This window comes from Oryzias melastigma, linkage group LG18, assembly GCF_002922805.2.
Source record: "Oryzias melastigma strain HK-1 linkage group LG18, ASM292280v2, whole genome shotgun sequence".
Classification (NCBI taxonomy): domain Eukaryota; kingdom Metazoa; phylum Chordata; class Actinopteri; order Beloniformes; family Adrianichthyidae; genus Oryzias; species Oryzias melastigma.
In genome coordinates, this window is record NC_050529.1 from 12929621 (window position 1) to 12948297 (window position 18677).

Sequence of the window (18677 nt, forward strand, 5' to 3'; positions counted from 1 at the left end):
TTCTCATTTAAAAGAGGATTTTTATTTATTATAAACAATAAACTGGCTGTAGCATGATGTTTGTTTGTTTTTTTAAAAGAAAACTGAAGGTACGGTTTTCCACATGGAAATGGCTATTATCAAAGTGATTCTTGTTTACCACAGAAATGTCAGGAAAACAAGGAAAGAAGTTACTCATTAAGAGAGTAAACCATACTTTTATATACATGTTTGAAAATAAATGTCTCTCTTAACGCTTCATAAATGTGTTTGGAAAAAAACAGATTTCACAGACTTAATAAACCTACACTTAAAATAAAAGCCGTAAAATCTCAAAATACTCTCAAAATAGTAGAAAAAAAACTTTGCATACAGAAAAAACAGTAAAAACAAGTCACAGAAACGTAAATTATAAAACGCAGAGGTTACAACTGTTGCCAAACGCTCCTCAGAGGGCATCCAGCAGCTCCTCCACAGCGACAGTCGTCAGGTCGGAGTAAAAGTTTCCCTCGTTGTCTCCGCCCCCGAACACCAGAAGGGTTTTCCTGCCGCTTTCCCCCTCCTCTCGGAAACCATGGTGACTGCCTGTTTCCATGGTGATGATGGAATGCCCCGCTCTGGGAACAGACAGATGAGGGAGCGCCACCTCCGTCCAGCTGTTGGTTTCTGAAACACAGACATGCTGATGTTCACTTTTTAGTCATCACTAAAGCTGGTCAACCCGTTCAAAGCATCAGCTGGAGTTTGATGTCCGAACTGCTCGCTTCAAATGTTGGCGGTGGGCGGGACTTTTGAGGTGAACTGTGGAGTTTCCACAATTTTTATTCAACGCTGGTGTTCGTTATTCTAGGAAATTCATATCAGTCCCCATCTCAAAATTAAAAATGATCGGTTTTGTCGTTGTTGGATTTCTAATAGCAGGCAGCTCCGTGTAGCTCCGCCCACCACAGAACTCTGTTATTCGTTGCAGCTTTTAAGAGGTCAGCGTTTTTCCGCATATTTATTGAAATAAGATTGCTTTTGTACAAAAATGACAAATGATTGTCATTTTATTTCCATAAAATGACAATCACAAAATGTTCAAATAAGTTAGTTTATTTTAGAGACAAACTTTTTTTATGCTGATGTCAGAGCTGCACGGCAGGACGCCTGAGGGTTCCAAAGGTTAACAAATAATATTAATTATTGAGAATTAAATATAAAATAAATATTAAAAATTAAAATAAAACTAACGTAAAAGTACAACTTCTGTTTTTGAGATTTACTTTTTTTTTTCTTTCTATTCAGTGTTTTGTGTACTTTATTTCTCTATCAGAGTGGGACCTCTGTCTTTTTTGTGGATCATTGGACCAAAGCTGATAGAGGCAGCCTTTACAGCACTTTGTGGACCTCCAGGAGGGGTATTAACAGGTTACGCCACCTCTAAGGTGACTCACCGATGTCAAAGATGAAGGCGTCACTGAGGGCGTTGTTTCCGTTGTAGCCGCCATGGATGAGGAACTTGGCGTCTGACAGTACGGCGCTGCCATGCCAGCTGCAACACAAAAGCTCTTATTGTGAAAAACACCCTGCAGTTGTACATGTTTGTAGACTAATATCAGGTGGAGGTGATACCTTCGAGGAGATGGGGCTTTCCCGGTCGTTTTCACTGCAGAAAACTCCATCAGACCTAAAAAAGAAAAAAAAAAAAAGATTTCAAAATGAAAATCATTTTGTGAACTTCTTTAAATCAGAGCTGAGTGCGGCGCTCACCAAGGTCCAGCATGTACATGTCGTTGTAGCAGACCGGAGTATCCCACCCCCCAAACACATAGATGTACCTCTGCTGGATCACACAGGCAGAGTGGCTGCAAACAGAGAGGAAAGGGTTAACACCGGTTCCCCACATCCTGCCGGATCTGGAAGAGTCCATCTCACCCTGAGCGGGGGGAGGGCGTGTCTCCGGTGACAATGGGGTGGTACCAGATGGACAGCTGCGGGTCGAAGATGTACAGCAAGTCGCTGCAGCCGTCGGGCTCGGGGTTGGGGCGGGGGAACACGCCCCCCAGCACGAACAGCTCCCCCCGGAACATGCTGCAGCTGTGGTAGGCCAGAGGAGGAACCTTCCCCTGAGCCTGGAGGAGGAGGAGGATGGTGTGAGAGAAGAAGGAAGGTTGCATTAGGATGAAGCAGCTGGACGTACCTCCACCATGCTCCACCTCCACGTCTGGGTGTCCAGGATGTGGACGTCGTTGAACCACTTCTTGTTCTTGGAGCCGCCGAACACAAAGATCCGCTTGGAATCCGGGTCAAAGACGGCGGTGTGGCCGATCCGGGTCTCCGGGGTCGGACCCTCCGCCAGGGTCTCTGCAGCCATCCAGGACATGTCCTCTGATGGGCGGAGACACAAACAGGATGAACCTCCTCATCGATCCTTCTCATGAGCCTGACTCGCAGGTCTCATTCGGGCCGACCTGTGCAGAGTTTCCACATCGGGTCTTTGCAGAACTGCATCCTGGCTCCCTGTCCTCCAATCAGGATCGCCGTCTGAGCGTTGATGGGGCATAAAGTCTGACCCCAGCGGGCTGACGGGCTGATCAGTGGAGCTACAGAGGAGAAAACAGGAATGTCTGAAGAGTTAATGTGTGAAAACATCCCATTTAAATAGAAAAATGCTGTTGCATTTATGAGTTTTTCATTATTCAAATCATTGTGAAATAGAAGAAAATAATTTGAAAAATTTAGTATTTGTGACTTTGAACTATTGCTGCAGGATTTTTTATTTTTGATTAAAAAGCAGCATATTCATAGCTAAAAAAAAAACCACATGGGAACACTTATATTTTATAACAGATCAAAAGATGATCAAAGTGTTCAATACTTAAGAAAAGGTCCCTCAAGCCATAACCTGCCAGATTTAAAAATATTTGTTAAAAAGACTCTAGTAACACAAAGAGTTTCAGATTTTGTGTGAAGCTCAGCTCCTTCAAGATTTCATAAAAAATAATCCATTTATAATTTATTGATTTAATAGTGTTGAATTTTTTTTCTAACAAACTGCTTTGTTTTGCTGCGGATTGTATAAAAATGTAAAAAAGTATTGTAGCGCTAGCCTGAGTGGCTGTTTGGGTCCGCTAATGTTCGGAGTTCAGTGAACGCACCATGCGGAGATGAACGTTGACCCTGGGTTCTGTCAGTCAACCTGTTGTTTGAGGTTTTAGGGAAATAAAGGGAGGGGGCCTGGTTCATTAGACGAAATTAGGACGTTTGCGGAGGTTTGATCCACCAAAAAAGCCTAAAAACAACTTTTGTGCAGTGTTTTTTTTCTGCCATTTCTGCTGTTACCCACAAAATAATGAGACTTAAAACAGGTCTCTGTGCGAGAAAGCGAGAGAGGGACATTACAGTATATTCTCCATTATCTTATTATCACGAAAAAACAAAAACTACTATCTCGTTATCATGAGAAAATGATTAAAAATGATTTAAAAAAAAGATGGGCAGGCTGTTTTTAGCTTCTATACAATTGTGCATTTTTTCGCAGTAAAAACTTTTAATGCAAAGTGTCTTTGAACTCTACGGTGGCCTTGAAGTCCAAATCACATCAACAATTAGCTTAATGCAAAAAAATGTTAAAGATCACAGTAGGAATTAAAAAAAGCAAAACAAATATATATATATATCAGAAATTCAGATAGTAGTTTCCAAAAATTTCTGGAATTTTTAAAAACTTCTGGCTGGATATAAACCTGGCAACCAACTAAACCAAACACAGAGTGTGACATGTGTGAGGTGTGTTCGTAAGCGTACCAGTCTGTGTGGGAGTCTTGGCCTGCCTACTCTTGGTCTTTGCTGTGGCCTGCGGAGGCGTTCTTCCCACAGCCCCACCCGCTTCATCTGCTCCATTATCTGTAGAGCGAGACAAAAAAATATATTTAGAGACTCGATCCGGTAAAAATTGTGTTTTTAGCATGTACTTGTGGCGTTTTTCTGATGATGGAGGACATTTTTAAAGAAAATTATTTTTTTAAATAAGGATAAAAAATGCAGCTTTAAAAGAAGCTGCTACGACAACAAATCAAAAGACGATCGGAGTTGGCAAATTTGCTTACCTGCTCCTACTTTGCTGCCTAACAGTCTCTTGCTGCTTTTAGCTTGACCTTTAACCTTCCTTACAGGTGTGGTCTTCTCCCTAGCTCCATTAGGACACATGTTCTCCTCCTCGCCCGTCTTTACCACTTTGTCGTCATCATCGCCATCCTCCGAAGATTGCTCTCTCTTTCTTTTATTGAGATCTCGGGGTGCGAAGGGAACCGCCACGTCCTGATGTTAAAAAAGAAAAAAAAGTATTAAAAACACTTTTTGAAACATTTAGGGTGAAGTTGTGGGTTACCTTTGGGGTGTATTCCTTCACAGCCAGGATAAGTTCTGGTTCTGCTTTTGACTGGGTGGGGTAAATGGATTAAACTTGTCAGGTGTTGCAAAACAAATACTAACTTCATACTCTTAAGCTTGTGCATTTACCAGGTCACCGCCTTCTATAGAAATAGTCAGAGTGATGCTGTTTGTCCAGGTCTCCTCTTCCCACTGCTCCCATGACAAACACCTGCAGAAATTATGTATAGAGATGCTTTAAAATACACTACAGTTAATTAATCAGTTAATTAAAAAAATGCATGCATTTTTACTTGTTATAAGGAGTCAGTTTTCCAATAGTGATGGGGAACCTGTCTGCATCATTGAGCTCTGCATTGACGCAGATCCTGTCCCCCCACGGCCCGCTGCTGAACAGCACCACCTGGTGGACAGAGGCGGGGATTGCAACCGAGGCCCTGCAAGATCCATCCGCACTAAAAAGAAAAAAAAGAGGGGATAAAATTAAGAAAAACGACAACAAATGTGAAGTAATTTTGCTCTAAGGTATGAATAATCATAAAATATCACACAATTTTCAGGATAATAAACAGAACATTCCGTTTTCTCTATACAGTTATGGTGATTTAAAAAAAAACATTTTTAACTCTTACTTTACATCAGACATAATTAAAACGATCTAATACAATCAACATCTGTCTATATAACTAATAATTTTAGTTTTTTATGCCTTCCTCGTACCTTAGTAGCTTCTGAGGCGGACCGTTTACTCCGAAAACACCAAAGACTCCGAACTCTCCCATCTGAGCGACCTTTTCCGAATTATAAAACTGCAGTTTTTAGCCCTCTTTCTATTAAATATCAAATTCTACACCAATGTTAAGGTAGAAAGCTACAATATTCGCACTCATTTGCCGTTTGTAATCTCTCCCGCCACCGCTCTGTGTAGAATTTCCAAACTCCGCGCGAGTTCTGGATAAATTATTCCTAAGTGCTTGTTTTGCGATTTAGGGTGCTTTTGAATGGGCGGAAATGGTGTTCAACACTACTAGCTAGTAACTCCGCCCGTGTTAAACCTATTTAGGTAACTACCAAACGTACCCCAGTATGCTGTTCACAAGCTGAACGCCAATCAGAAGTCTTCGTTGTTTCGAGGAAGCCAAACAAAAAAGCTGCGTTCAAAGCGACAAAACAGTGAACGCTGAAAGAGAAAAATTCAAAGATGTACAAAAAACAAACAAACAACAAAGTAATGATTTTTTAATGTGTTGAATAAAATTAACAAAGATGAATTTATTGTTTTTAAACACAATTAACATTTTTTAATCACATGGTTCAAACACTATGTCATATAACGGAGTACTTAGGCTGTCACATGATGTATATTCACATTCTTATTTTGTTTATTTATTCTCTAAATGTGTCACCTAAGAGTAATAAACACCTATGTATATATTTTTACGTTTATAAATCGCCTGTAAACAATTTATTTGATTCTTGAATGCGCACCCAGAGGCTTCAGCTCGCGAAAAGCATTGTGGGATTGGTTGCCGGTGGAAAGCTTCTCGAAAGAACCGCAAAGATGATGGTGAGTTTGTTAGCATCCATCTGGTAATCCTCATCCATCCTGGCTTTTATCAGTTGTTATCGATGTTAGATACTTTCGGGTCGTATCTGCAAGGTTGTCAGCCGTGTTTTAACGCAGTTATTTAGTTGATATTGATTGTAAAAATGACTTTATTTGTAGCTAGACATTGTTAGCATCCGGCAATCAATGGGCGTAGGTAGGCTAGAGGAGATGTCAACCAGCATGCATAGTGATAACTGCTAAATAAATTTAAGTAGTCTATAAAAATAAAAAACGTCAAAAATAAAGTAGGTCTTGTTAAATTGTTCTACTTGTTGCTAATGTTTATTTTTTTTGTTTTTGGCTATATTGATATAACATGCTAGCTATGGTATTAGCTTTTTGTAATACTCTGCTTCAGTGGCTGTAGCTTTATGTCTCAGTTTGTATTTTGGCAATAATTTAAATGCAGCATGTAATTGTTTATTTGATTATGTTTATTTCACTCTAATATCTGCTGCATCATCAAGGATGTTCACTTTGTTGGCATTAATAATTTGTAGCCATTGCTTTATACCTTATTAGACTGCACTACAATACAGGAAGTAGTTTATCTTAAGTTAAAAAAATGTGTTTTAGGAACAGAAGAACCCAGGTTGGGCCTCTAGTGAGATTTTGGTTGAGTTTTGACGTAATAATGCTCTATGGCTGTCATAAGTGTGTTTGATTACCCATGTGCCTCTTCGGTGGTAGGCTTTAAAGACCCACTCTGATGACATTTGTGTTTTTAACAGGTTGTTGTGGCCCTTTTTCTGATAATGGAGGACATTTAAAGAAAATGATGGTTTAAAATGCCATTTCTGAGTATTTTTTTTTTGAATTGCTGTGAATCGGGAGCAAACGAAAAATGTAGTTGGGGAAAAAAAGGCGTATTTGGGACTTAGGTGTGATGGGCTGTAAGCTAGTGGAAGTAAGTGTAAACGGTTGATTCAGTTATTGATGACGATAAGAGGGAAATATCGAACAAACTCCTTCCCCTCTGAAGAAACTATGTCTTAGACGACTTTAGTGTTTTAATTTTTTGGCTAAAAATGGCATAATCACAATTAAAAGACCTTTGAGAATGGATCAAAAGATGGACTAAATATTTCACATTGGAACATTTTCACCCTGATTCCTGCAGCCCACACCGGTTATCCTGCTGAAGGAGGGGACAGATTCGTCTCAGGGCATTCCCCAGCTCGTCAGTAACATCAATGCCTGCCAGGTAAGTGTAACATCTATTGAAAACTATATATGAAAGATGCAATCTTTTATATTTTACAATTCTTGCATAGGTTATTGCTGAGGCTGTCAGAACCACCCTGGGGCCCAGAGGGATGGACAAACTGATGGTGGATGGCAGAGGTGAGGAGGGATGGAATATGGAGAAGTTTAACCTTAAAACAAAGCTTTTCTTAACATGTTTGTGTTCTCCAGGAAAGGCCACGATTTCCAACGACGGAGCCACCATCCTGAAGCTGCTGGATGTGGTTCACCCTGCAGCTAAAACCCTGGTGGACATCGCTCGCTCCCAGGATGCTGAGGTGAGAGTCTAAACGGTCAAAATGTTTTCTCTGAAGCGGCTTTGAAGACTTTTAAAATAAAATTCTCATCTGCAGGTTGGAGACGGCACAACGTCAGTCACCCTCCTGGCCGCCGAGTTCCTGAGGCAGCTGAAACCGTACGTGGAGGAGGGTCTCCACCCTCAGACCATCATCCGCGCTTTCCGCACCGCCACCAACCTCGCCGTCAGCAAGATCAAAGAGATCGCCGTCTCTGTGAAGAAGGACGACAAACAGTGAGTATTTGTGCACAGCGGAGATTCAGTCCGTCGTGTTTTTTCTAACACTTTTCCTCCACCCTGTCAGGGAGCAGAGGCAGCTGTTGGAGAAATGTGCAGCCACCGCCCTGAACTCCAAGCTGATCGCTGGTCAGAAGGAGTTCTTCTCTAAGATGGTGGTGGATGCGGTCATGTCTCTGGACGAGCTTCTGTCCCTGAAGATGATCGGCATCAAGAAGGTCCAGGGAGGAGCGCTGGAGGTTGTTTTTTTTGTTTGTCTTCTGAGTGTATACTTTGTTAGACTGCTTTTTAACTTCCTTTTGATCGACAGGATTCCCAGTTGGTCTCTGGTGTCGCTTTCAAGAAGACGTTCTCTTACGCCGGCTTTGAGATGCAGCCCAAACGCTACGAGAACCCAAAAATCGCTCTGCTCAACGTGGAACTGGAGCTGAAAGCGGAGAAGGACAACGCTGAAGTTCGTGTGAAGTCAGTGGAGGTATGATGAGCATTCTTGTGGTGTTCACACTGGACAAGCAGGGAGGGGCTTCTTCTTCTTTTTTTGCTACTGTTGACTACCCCATGTCTGCCACCTACACTTAGAAGAGGCTTGGTGCAAATCTCGTAATTCTTGCTTCAGGCTTTTTCTTTCACAGCTCTATCTATTCCGATATATGGCAGTGTGACACTGTCTTCACTCTTCTCTCCTGCTTAGTATAAAAACTTTTCTTCCTCTTCTTCTGCAGGACTATCAGGCTATCGTGGATGCAGAGTGGAACATCCTGTATGACAAACTAGAGAAGATCTATCAGTCTGGAGCCAAGGTCGTTCTGTCAAAGTTGCCCATCGGCGACGTGGCCACCCAGTACTTTGCAGACAGAGACCTGTTCTGTGCTGGCAGAGTGCAGGAGGAGGACCTGAAGAGGACCATGATGGTGAGACCGGTGGACTGGTTTTTGGAGATGTTTGGACAGCAAGACTCGACTTTAATAATCCAAAAAATCCGATAGATTTAGATTATGTTTTGCTAAAGATGTTCTTTTATGTCTTTGATGTTGATTCCTGTTAGGATTATTTAAAGACTCTGATGACAATTGTGCTTTTAACATGTTTATTTGGGATTTTCCCCGTGATGGGTGTTATGGGTGATGGGGAGAGGTGGTGGGATTGCTCAGTGGTCCCGCCCACAACTCAGAACAGAATTTCTAATAAACTCCTGCCACTCTGCAGAAACTATGACAGATTTCTTAACTGATCTCTGAAAACAGATCAAAAGGTGAAATGACAAACACACTGTGATCCGTGTTGTCATGTGACCATCAGGCATGTGGAGGCTCCATCCAGACGTCTGTGGGAGCGCTAACAGATGATGTCCTGGGACTCTGTGAAGTATTTGAAGAGGTCCAGGTGGGAGGAGAAAGGTGAGAAAAAGGAGGGATCCATCTATCCATTTATTTCCTGTTTCTATAATTAAAAATATAAATTTTCTTATGTAAAGACCAAATGATCTTGATGGATTTTTAGGTTCAGAATCCACACTTTTCTTCTTTTAATAAAAAATACAGTTTTAGTTTGAAAACTTTTGATTTCTACTGCATAATAAAAAAAAATATACTGATTTAATCAAAATGTTTAAAAGATTTTTGTTTTTTTTCATGTTAAAAAATACGCTTTTTTTGTCACTTTTTTAATGAAATAATTAATAATAAAATTGCCCTTTGATTGTTATAGCCAGCCTGGTTCACTTCCTGTTTTACTTTGAAGGTACAACTTCTTTAAGGGGTGCCCAAAAGCGAAGACTTGCACCATCATCCTCAGAGGCGGAGCTGAGCAGTTCACAGAAGAGACGGAGCGATCGCTGCACGACGCCATCATGATCGTGCGCAGAGCCATCAAGGTGAGTTGGAGAAACATCTGTGCTGGTCATCATTAAACCTGTTCGCTCCGTTTCTTTTTTATTTTTATTTTTGTACAGTTTTTACACTTTTTGAATAATTCTTCCCTTCTGTTTAATTTTAGAGTGAAGGAAATTGTTTTGGTGTACATTTCTTATTGGTCCTACTTGTTTCAAATCCGCAAATTGAGTTGTTATTCCTTAGTGTCTCTAGAGAGTTTGAATTGTGTCTGGAACTTTTTACTGTAGATGTTTTTATGCTGATGATACTGCTGTTTTCTGACCAAGATGTTATCCAGGTGTTCCTGTCATTTCAAATAGAAATCAAATAGTTTTTTAAGAATTTATTTGTATAATGGTGCAGAAAACAAGTATTAAGTCAAAAGCTAAAGTTAACCAAGTTTTCCTGTTAACCTTCAGGTTTACTCTGAAAAGACATAATTAAAAGTTGATGTCTTCTCATCAATTTCTTAATGTGGATTGGTTGATTCCAGTCTTGCTCAGGTCTACGATCTTGTCCCTGGTGTGCTTTGACAGCTTTTTGGTGAAGAGGTCAGATTTTAGTAGTTTTTAACACCACAGAACTCAAGCTGCTTGAATTACTTAGTAGATTGTTGCTGTTAATCTCATGTTTATTCGGTCAGACTAGGCGGGTCTTTCCTCGTGTCTGACGTACTTCTGCGTGCAGAACGACTCTATCGTGGCGGGTGGAGGAGCCATAGAAATGGAGCTGTCAAAGTACCTGCGGGATTACTCCAGGACCATTCCCGGGAAGCAGCAGCTCCTCATCGGAGCGTACGCCAAAGCTCTGGAGATCATCCCCCGCCAGCTGTGCGACAACGCCGGCTTTGACGCCACCAACATCCTCAACAAGCTGCGCGCCAAACACGCCCAGGTAGGAAGCCGAAGCCTCGTCTGAACGGGTTTCCTTCAGAGCTCGAGCTGATGGCGCTCTCCTCACAGGGCGGCATGTGGTACGGCGTGGACATCAACAACGAGGACATCGCCGACAACTTCGTCGCCTGCGTGTGGGAGCCGTCCATCGTGCGCATCAACGCTCTGACGGCAGCGTCCGAGGCCGCCTGTCTCATCCTGTCCGTCGACGAGACCATCAAGAACCCCCGCAGCAGCGTAGACGGTCCCCCCGGGGGCGGCAGGGGGAGGGGCCGCGGGAGACCCCACGCCCACTGAGAGTTGGAACAAACCCGCTTTTAAGGTGGAATTTAAGGAAATTCTCACTTTGGGGAGTTTTGTTGTTACCCAGGTTCAAATTCTCTGCTGCTTCACTGAAGCTTCAGTCAGTCAACATTTCAGTGTCTGTGGAGGAGCTGCTGCTCCGCCTTTATTTAAAAAACAAAAACAGGAGTTCAGCTCCACCTGTGAGAGCGTCAGTCCCGAAATCTGCTTTTGTATCCGGAGACAAACTGTTGACCTATTAATAAAGCACTGATGACCGTCTGACTGCCTGAAGATATTTTATTCCAGTACTTTGAGCTACAAGAAGGAAATCTCTACAGCTTTGAGCTTAAAATTCATAAAGATCGTGAAACAACACATTTGTGTGGAGTCATCAAATGTTACCAAAATTTAGAAATACCACAGTTTAAGTTGGTTTATTCAAATGCTCTGACTCTGCAGCTTTCTATCAGCACTAAAAGTTAACAAAAAAACAGAAAACTCCTTTTCTTACTTATGGTTTATTAAAAAAAAAAAGCGTAATCATTTTAGTGACACAATGATCCAAATGAAATGTTTTTTCTAGCTTTTTTTTAACAATCACATGGGTACAATCTCTCAAAAAAGTAAAAAAAAATCACTTTCTTTACAAAAACTTACTTAAAAACTCCACAAATAAGCATTTAAGGATTCAAATGAGACTTGGTCTCTTCCAGTACAGGTACAAGTTGATTTCTATGTAATAAAGGAAAGGTTTCTGTATTTACTTTATTTTTGGGTAAATTATTTTAATTTTTCATTTTTTTTTAAAAACATATTCAGGATAATGTTAAACCAAAATAACTGATTCCATCTGTAGTTAGGTACTCTCACCACTAGATGGTGCACCACCATGACGGAGAACCATGTGAAGTATTCTGGTCTAAAGCAACAGTCACCTTCTGTGGTTCCACTGTCTGGGATGATCTAAAGCGCTTTAGTCGCAGCCCCCCAGGCCTCTGCATCTGCTTCACTGCAGGACGTGTTGGCAAAGCTTCACATAATTGTGACAAAAGTAATTCCTCGCTGAGGGCTGGGGATCCGTTCCACTTTCTGAGTCCAGACAAGGGAGTCCACCTCTCATCTGAGGAGGAAAAGCCCAAACTTCTTGGTTTAAGAGTTTCTTTGATCCATTTCAAAGTTTCCATCCCACGAAAGTCGTTATCGCCCCTGAAATCTGTTTGAAGTCCGTTTCCTGCTCCTTCTCAGTTGGACAGGAAGTCTATGGAGGCTTTGACGGACCTGTTAGAGATGACGTCAACGGCTGTGACTTTGATCTCCGTGTCTCCGAACTGCATGGTTGCCCTGATCTCCCTCCTCTCTAAGGCGGCTCCCGCCCCTCCCACCGCTCCTGTTGGCGGTAGAGGTTCCGGCAGGTCCAAGGTTATCGCCCCGCACTTCCTGACGCCGGGGTCCGAGATGTAGGTGACGTCGTCGGTGGCGCTGCAGTAGATGTTGATGATGATCTTGCGCTGGCCCACCCGAGCCGGGGTGTAGCTCCGCCTCACCACCTCCCCCAGGGCCACCGACTGGTCCACGGAGACGAAGCGGTCCAGGATGTCCGTGCACCACTCGCGGCCGTCCTTGATGAGGAGTTTATCCCGAGGGTGGCGTCCCTCCACGAAGCGGTTTAGGACGCCCACGCCGTAGGTCAAAGGGCTTCGCCGCACTCTGACCTGCGGCGGAGAAAGGTGGGTGAATCACGAAGGAAAGAAGGTGACCTCAAACTTCCCGACCCCTCACCACTGTGGGATCCAACCCGAAGAGGACGGCGCCCTTTAGGATGGTCAGTCCCACGTCGTGGGGGATGATGATGCGGCACGACCTCCCCAGGGCCCTCTGGACCACCCTCTGCAGCATGGGGGACTCCGCAAAGCCCCCAACCAGGAAGAGGAAGCGCACACCGCGCACCTCAGGCTTCGCCATCAGCACCTCTAGAAGAAAAACAAGCAACTTTTGATCTTCATGGAGGATTATTTCTCCATCCATCTTCTCATCTTTACATCCCAATAAAACTCTTATTTGGCCTCTCAGGCCAGCAAAGCCTCAAATGTTCTACTGGATTTTGGCAAATTGAATTTGTTATACTAAAGCTTAAAAAAACACAAATGTGGATAACAACAATCCAGGATAAGATATTATAAAAAATAAAAAAAAAACAGATTAGAGCCCATATAAATCTATTGAGTTGATGGATTATAATTTATCGAGTAAGACTTGAGTTTTAGAAGGAGGGGAAAAAAAATGAAAATTGATGCATGTTTTTGCATCTTTACATGATTATCCAAGATTGAAGTTTTCAAAAATACTGTTTTCATCAGAAAAATAACGCAAGAACATGATAAAAACACAATTTTCCTTGAAGTGGGTAAAGTATAATTTCTCTTTATCCAAAAAGGGAGTTAAAGCATCCGCAGTGAAAACAGGGAGATTTAATGCTGACAACACAGCTAATAATGCCAAGTAAATTATTTATTTTCAAGTTTCGATCCCACAAATTAAGTGAAAGTTTTTACATTTCTCTGGAATTCTAAGAATTAGGTTCAAACTTTACTTTATAAAAAAAAAATAGAATTCTGGGATATAATCCCCCAAATTTCCATACTTTTGGGAAAAAATCAGAGATTAAAGTGAAAAGTTAAAATAGAAAAAGGTTTAAGACTGATGTGTTTTTTGTATTTTTAATGAAAATGTTTTATTTTAATTTGGAAAATTTAACAAAGTCGAGATCTATATCAGAACTCTAGGATCAAAATTTGAATTATTTTGATCAAAAGTCTGTGATTTAACTTAAATATGTTCAAAAGTAGTAAATTCTCAGATTAATATAATTCTTTGATTTAAATCAAATGTACATAAAATGCAGAATTATTAGCTTTGCCTCAAAAATGAATAAAAAAAAGCAGAATTCAGAGATTTAACTAAGAATTCTCCAAGGAAAATGGAAATTTATGAAATTGGACATTTTAGAATAAAATGGAAAATCTTAAAAAAAAAAAAATCGCTCAGCTGGGAAATGAATGCCATAATTCTTAGATTTCCATCTCAATAATACAGGAAATAAATCACATTCTAAAATCAAAGGTAGATTTTAAAGATCAAATTCAGAATTTTATTTAAAAACAATTAAGGAAAATTGAGGTTTAACTCAAAAATCTAAGAACTGAAGGCTAATTAAAGTTTAGGAAAAAGTCAAAACCTTGAAATTAAAGTCACAAATTTTAGAAAAAAATGTGAGATTACATCAGAAATGATACTTTCTTTATCCACTTCAATGAAAATTATGTTTTATCATGTTCATGTGTTATTTTTCTGATTATGGATGGCATATATATATATATAGAAAATTAGTATTTTTTTTTAATTCTAAATCATTTTGAATCAAGAGCTTCTATTTGCTACGTCGAGAATACGATGGAGTGGAGAATGGTTGGCTCCGCCTACTTCTCACCTATATGTTTGACTATGTTGTTGATGGTCGGCTGGAAAAGTTCGTTCATGGCTTCTTGGGTGAGCCGCAGCATCCCCTGGGACGACCACTTCACGATGTTCATGCTAACGAACACAAACACGGTGATTAGAGGCGGGGTTACTGTCACTGCCGATGAGGCTCCTCCCACTCACTTGCTCCTCCTCAGCGCGGCCTCCACGCTCTGCCCTCTGTGCCTCTTGTAGAAGTCGATGAAGGAGAACGGCAGAGAGATGTTGAGGGCGTTGGCTCGGCCGGGCGACGCCGTCCGTTTTCTGGCCTCGAAGGCGATGGTGAGGTCCACCCAGGCCGCCGGGCGCTTGGCTTTAAAGCTCTGGATGAAGTCCTCCCCGAAAATCTGGCACAGCATGGTTTCAAAGGCCAGATCCACACCGACGGCGCCGTACGGGCCGCCTGGAGGTAAAGCAAAGGCCCCGTTGGAAGCTGAAGGAGATCCCTTCGGAGGTGCAGGGAGACAAACCTGAAGCCTTGTACAGTTCTTTGAGGGTCCCCTGCGGCTGCTCGATCTGATGGACTGTTAGGTCCACGGTTCCTCCCCCACAGTCTGCAACAACGTACTTGTCACCTGCACAAGAAGAGGAAAAGTTCGTGGAGAACAAACATTAAGGCCGGTGTTGTGCCAAGATATGTATCCCCTGCCAGAATTTGTATCCTCTGTCGCGGCACAACTTCTGGCATTATTGATTAAATACATTCCAGAGTTTTTTCACTTAAATTTTTCTTCAGTTTTTTAATCTACACATTCCAGGTAACTCAAAAGGTTAGACTATTTTCCAAAAAATCTTCCTAACCACCAGCAGATCCTTCAGGAATGTCAGCGGTGACTGAATCAGGATGAAATGTGGCAGCGGTCTTTGTAGTTGCCCCCTTTTTCACCTCTGAGCAGATGTGTGTGGCCCAAACAGTCAGCAGGTCACATTCATCTCCACTCAGACTTGAAGGGTCTGTTGGAACTCACCGGTCTGCAGCTCGGACCACAGCTCCCCAGTGCCGCTTTCCACCAGGAAGGTCCTGCTGTGTCTGGAGCGTCTCAGCTGCTCTCTCGCTGCATAAACGCAAAAAAAAAGAATATTTTTACTCTGTATATTGTTGTGGACATCATATCAGGCCATCCCGGATGAGCCCCCAAATTGTAGACAAGGAAGTAAGATACAAAAACCTTGTTCAGGATAATAATCAATTTATTAAAAAGTTAATAGTTATTAAAAGTGGGATCAAAGTGGTACGGAGATTATATGGCAGCAGAGTGTAATACTGCTATGGTACTTGAGACCAAAGATAAACACAAACTGTAAGAGCCAATTTCTTTAATGCCAAAGCCAACATTTCTCCGCTTCAAAAGAACACATTTCTCACGTTATTCCTGCTGTTGGTTTCTGAACAAAGACACCCCGGTGGTCTCTGCATTTTTTAATCGCTATGCTAATGTTCTGCACTGTAGCGACTCTGGCTTTTGTTCAAATTTATTGCATGGTTCACATAGGTTTGAAGGATAGTTTCACCTAAAGCTGCTGAACAAAAAACCTGGCATCAACTGTGGTGGAGCAAAAGGTAATGGGCCTTGTGTGAAGCCATACACCTGTACAGGGTACTGTGGGGTTTTGGGTTGTCCTGCCCCGTGGAGGGTTGTAGAGAGGGAGTGCAGGTAATAAATTGACCTTTTTTATTTAATGATGTATTTTTGCTAAAATTTTTGAGGGCTCTGCCCTTTCTGCAAGCAAGTCATCACCACCTTTCAGCGTCCCACAATGCTTTGCTGCCTTCCAAACATTTTCTGCATCTCTGTGTAAACAGTCTAAATGTACCGACCAGGCTCCACTGTTTGTTTGACTAAAATCTCCTTTCAAAGCGGCTCAATTAGAAACATAAACAGCCTCACTTTCAGCTTAATGATGCCTTTCTAATCTTAACTTTTTTTTTTTTTTTTTTGAGGCACAGCACTTCCCTGCATAAATCTTTGGATCCGAGTCAAACAAAAGCAACAAATGAGTTTTTGGAGATGGAGACCACACTCGGGGTTCGGTTTGTTTTTGACACCCAAGCCCCGTGATTGGCAGTTGAGAGAGCGGACCGAGCTCCAACAAAAACACATCACCATGACAGCCTGTTGAACAGAACCAATGCATGACATGTGACACGATGGCTTCCAAAAGGAATAAAACAGTTTATTGTGAGGCTAAAAGAAAGCCTGTTTCGAAAAAGGTGTTTTGTGATCCCCGACCACATGCCAAGTGTTTCTAATTTGTTTCCATAAACCACGTGAGAACTACAGCTTGTAAAAAAAGTTGAACGAGAGTCAAAGGTAACACGAGATGTGGGGCAAAATGAGAACAAAGAAAAAGAAAGCGTGTTTACGATGAAGAAAGCCAAGCGCTGTGGGTTGTTTCGGGGTCCTGGATGACGCAGGAGGTAATGCATGCCTGTGTAAATGAAGCTGAGAAAAGACCGCCGCAATCATGTCAGCTTAGATTTCATGTTTGTTTGGGCCGATGAGCCGGTGTCTGGAAACCATTCACATGAAACAGCAGAGAGGAAAGTGTGTTTGTGTGTTAAGGACTCCCAGAGTCTTTGGAGATAAAAAAATAAAGGCGGAGGAATATCTAAAGATAGTTGACCTTGCATCAAGTTTGGAAAAGAAAGTCAGATTTGGGAGGCTAAAGAAAGGGAGAGTGACAGGCTTGGAGGGGGTGAGATCATAGTCTCACTGCACCTTGTTCCAATTACAATATCCTGTGTTTAGAGTGTGTGACTGTTCTTTGTGTGCCTCACCGCCTGCATATGCACAAGTGGGGCTTTGGAGGGGATTTTAGACTCATTGAATCATACAATCCTCTTCTAGTTTTCTTCTTCAATGCATGTTTGTGCTCTATTGCAATCTAACGCATTCTCACTTCCAACTGGTCATATATGGACATAAGGTTTGTGGCCCTTAGGCGCCACTTTTTGACGTTTTGGGCGTCCCAAACTTGCTTGTTTTGCTGTTCACATTAAATCAGGGGTCCGCAAACGGGTACCGGTCCCAGGCTCGCTTGATACCGGGCCACTGATAGGGAACAATTGCATATGCTAATCAGGGGTCCCTAACTCAATCCCCCAACCGGTACTCTAGCCCGGTACTGGTTCTGTGTCTGATTCCGCGTTCCAAGGGTTGGAGGACCTATGGTTTATTAGAACAGCCAGCACATCAGAAAACGAGTATATGTCCACATATGACCACATATGACGAGTTGGGAGTGAGATGTGTAGCGCAATCAGTAGTCAACATTTACATCCAATTTGAAGGTAAATAGTAGAAACAATGAACTTTGAAGAATTCTGTTAAGTTTTAATGAAGTTCCAATGAAGTTCCAATGAAGATTTTGTTTTTAACATGTTCTTGTGGCATTTTTCTGAGCTCAAAATTGCATTTTTGAGTAGTTCTTTATTCTGATCGCTGTGAATCTGTAGCAGACGAAAATGTACCTCCTGCAGGTTAGATAACCAGGTAAAAAAACAAACCGTTTACTCCAAGAAAAAAAACAAGAATGGATTTTCATTGTTTGGAAAAGCACAAATACAGATTTCTCCTGAAACTAAGGCCAAAGCTACAGGGACCAAACAGCAGAGCTGTTTCTGGCCTCTTAAGCATGTTTGTGATAGGCAGCAGTGGATGCAGTTTATTGTTCCCTAGAAAGAAACACAGCTGGGAACGTTCTGTTTGTTTTGGCTCAATAATAAGTACAAATGTGATTTTGGGGGAAAATTATATGAATTTATGCTTATTTGCTATTTTTGTACAGGTTCATATATATATATATATATATATATATATATATATATACATAAATACACACATTGTTAAAACTCCATTTAAAAAGCTTATTCCAGTACAAATGTGTCTGTGCTGTTACTCTGTCAAAAAAAGGTTAGTCATTAGGATACAGTGGAGGCAATAAGTATTTGGTCTCTTGCTTATTTTGTAGGTTTGCTCACTTGAAAATAAAGGGAGTCTGTCATCTTAATGGTAGGTTAATTTGAACAGTAAGAGATAGAAAGTTTAAGAGGCCCAAGCTGCATTGAAATCATCATCCAACTTTAGGTCTATTTCTCACTATTCTCAGGATCATGGAAATCCCACCAGGTCACATCTGGTTTGGAGCCACAGACCATGTTCTTGTGTTTTGTCCCTTTTTCCCCAACAGTTGTCACCATAACCTCCAGCTTCTTGCTGATAGTTTTGTAGTCCATTCTAGTCTACAATCTTCTCCTTTAAACCCACTAAAAGTTATTTAGTGTTTCTTATGTTGGAGAGTTTGGTGTTTTCAATTCAGGTTGATTAGGAGGGTCTAACTGGTCTGTATGAACCAGAGATGTACAGTCC

The 18677-nt window shown here is 41.7% G+C and overlaps 3 protein-coding genes across 3 annotated transcripts in view; 1 reads left to right on the plus strand and 2 right to left on the minus strand.

Annotated features, from left to right (window-relative positions):
• krcp (kelch repeat-containing protein) lies at nucleotides 1-5345 on the minus strand. Its single transcript, XM_024288168.2, has 13 exons — nucleotides 5074-5345; nucleotides 4647-4808; nucleotides 4483-4564; nucleotides 4352-4402; nucleotides 4071-4281; nucleotides 3769-3867; nucleotides 2433-2564; nucleotides 2162-2349; nucleotides 1897-2093; nucleotides 1732-1826; nucleotides 1594-1648; nucleotides 1416-1513; nucleotides 1-645 (listed from the first exon to the last, which is right to left on the minus strand). Exons 1-13 carry the CDS (start codon nucleotides 5133-5135, stop codon nucleotides 428-430), a joined length of 1650 nt encoding a protein of 549 aa, XP_024143936.1. The 5' UTR covers nucleotides 5136-5345; the 3' UTR covers nucleotides 1-427.
• Nucleotides 5346-5778: 433 nt separating this feature from the next.
• cct7 (chaperonin containing TCP1, subunit 7 (eta)) lies at nucleotides 5779-11070 on the plus strand. The gene is made up of 12 exons (XM_024288167.2): nucleotides 5779-5920; nucleotides 7083-7166; nucleotides 7237-7306; nucleotides 7379-7485; nucleotides 7561-7739; nucleotides 7810-7981; nucleotides 8053-8217; nucleotides 8465-8653; nucleotides 9042-9139; nucleotides 9483-9615; nucleotides 10301-10507; nucleotides 10576-11070. The coding sequence occupies exons 1-12, from the start codon at nucleotides 5834-5836 to the stop codon at nucleotides 10801-10803; spliced, it is 1719 nt and encodes a 572-aa protein (XP_024143935.1). The 5' UTR covers nucleotides 5779-5833; the 3' UTR covers nucleotides 10804-11070.
• Nucleotides 11071-11375: 305 nt separating this feature from the next.
• Nucleotides 11376-18677, minus strand: part of hspa12b (heat shock protein 12B) — a gene marked incomplete in the record, with an annotated part of 16340 nt that continues 9038 nt past the window's right edge. The window contains 6 exon segments of the mRNA XM_024288166.2: nucleotides 11376-12503; nucleotides 12571-12761; nucleotides 14279-14382; nucleotides 14452-14710; nucleotides 14778-14882; nucleotides 15276-15362. Of these exon segments, the coding sequence (XP_024143934.1) occupies nucleotides 12033-12503; nucleotides 12571-12761; nucleotides 14279-14382; nucleotides 14452-14710; nucleotides 14778-14882; nucleotides 15276-15362 (1217 nt within the window).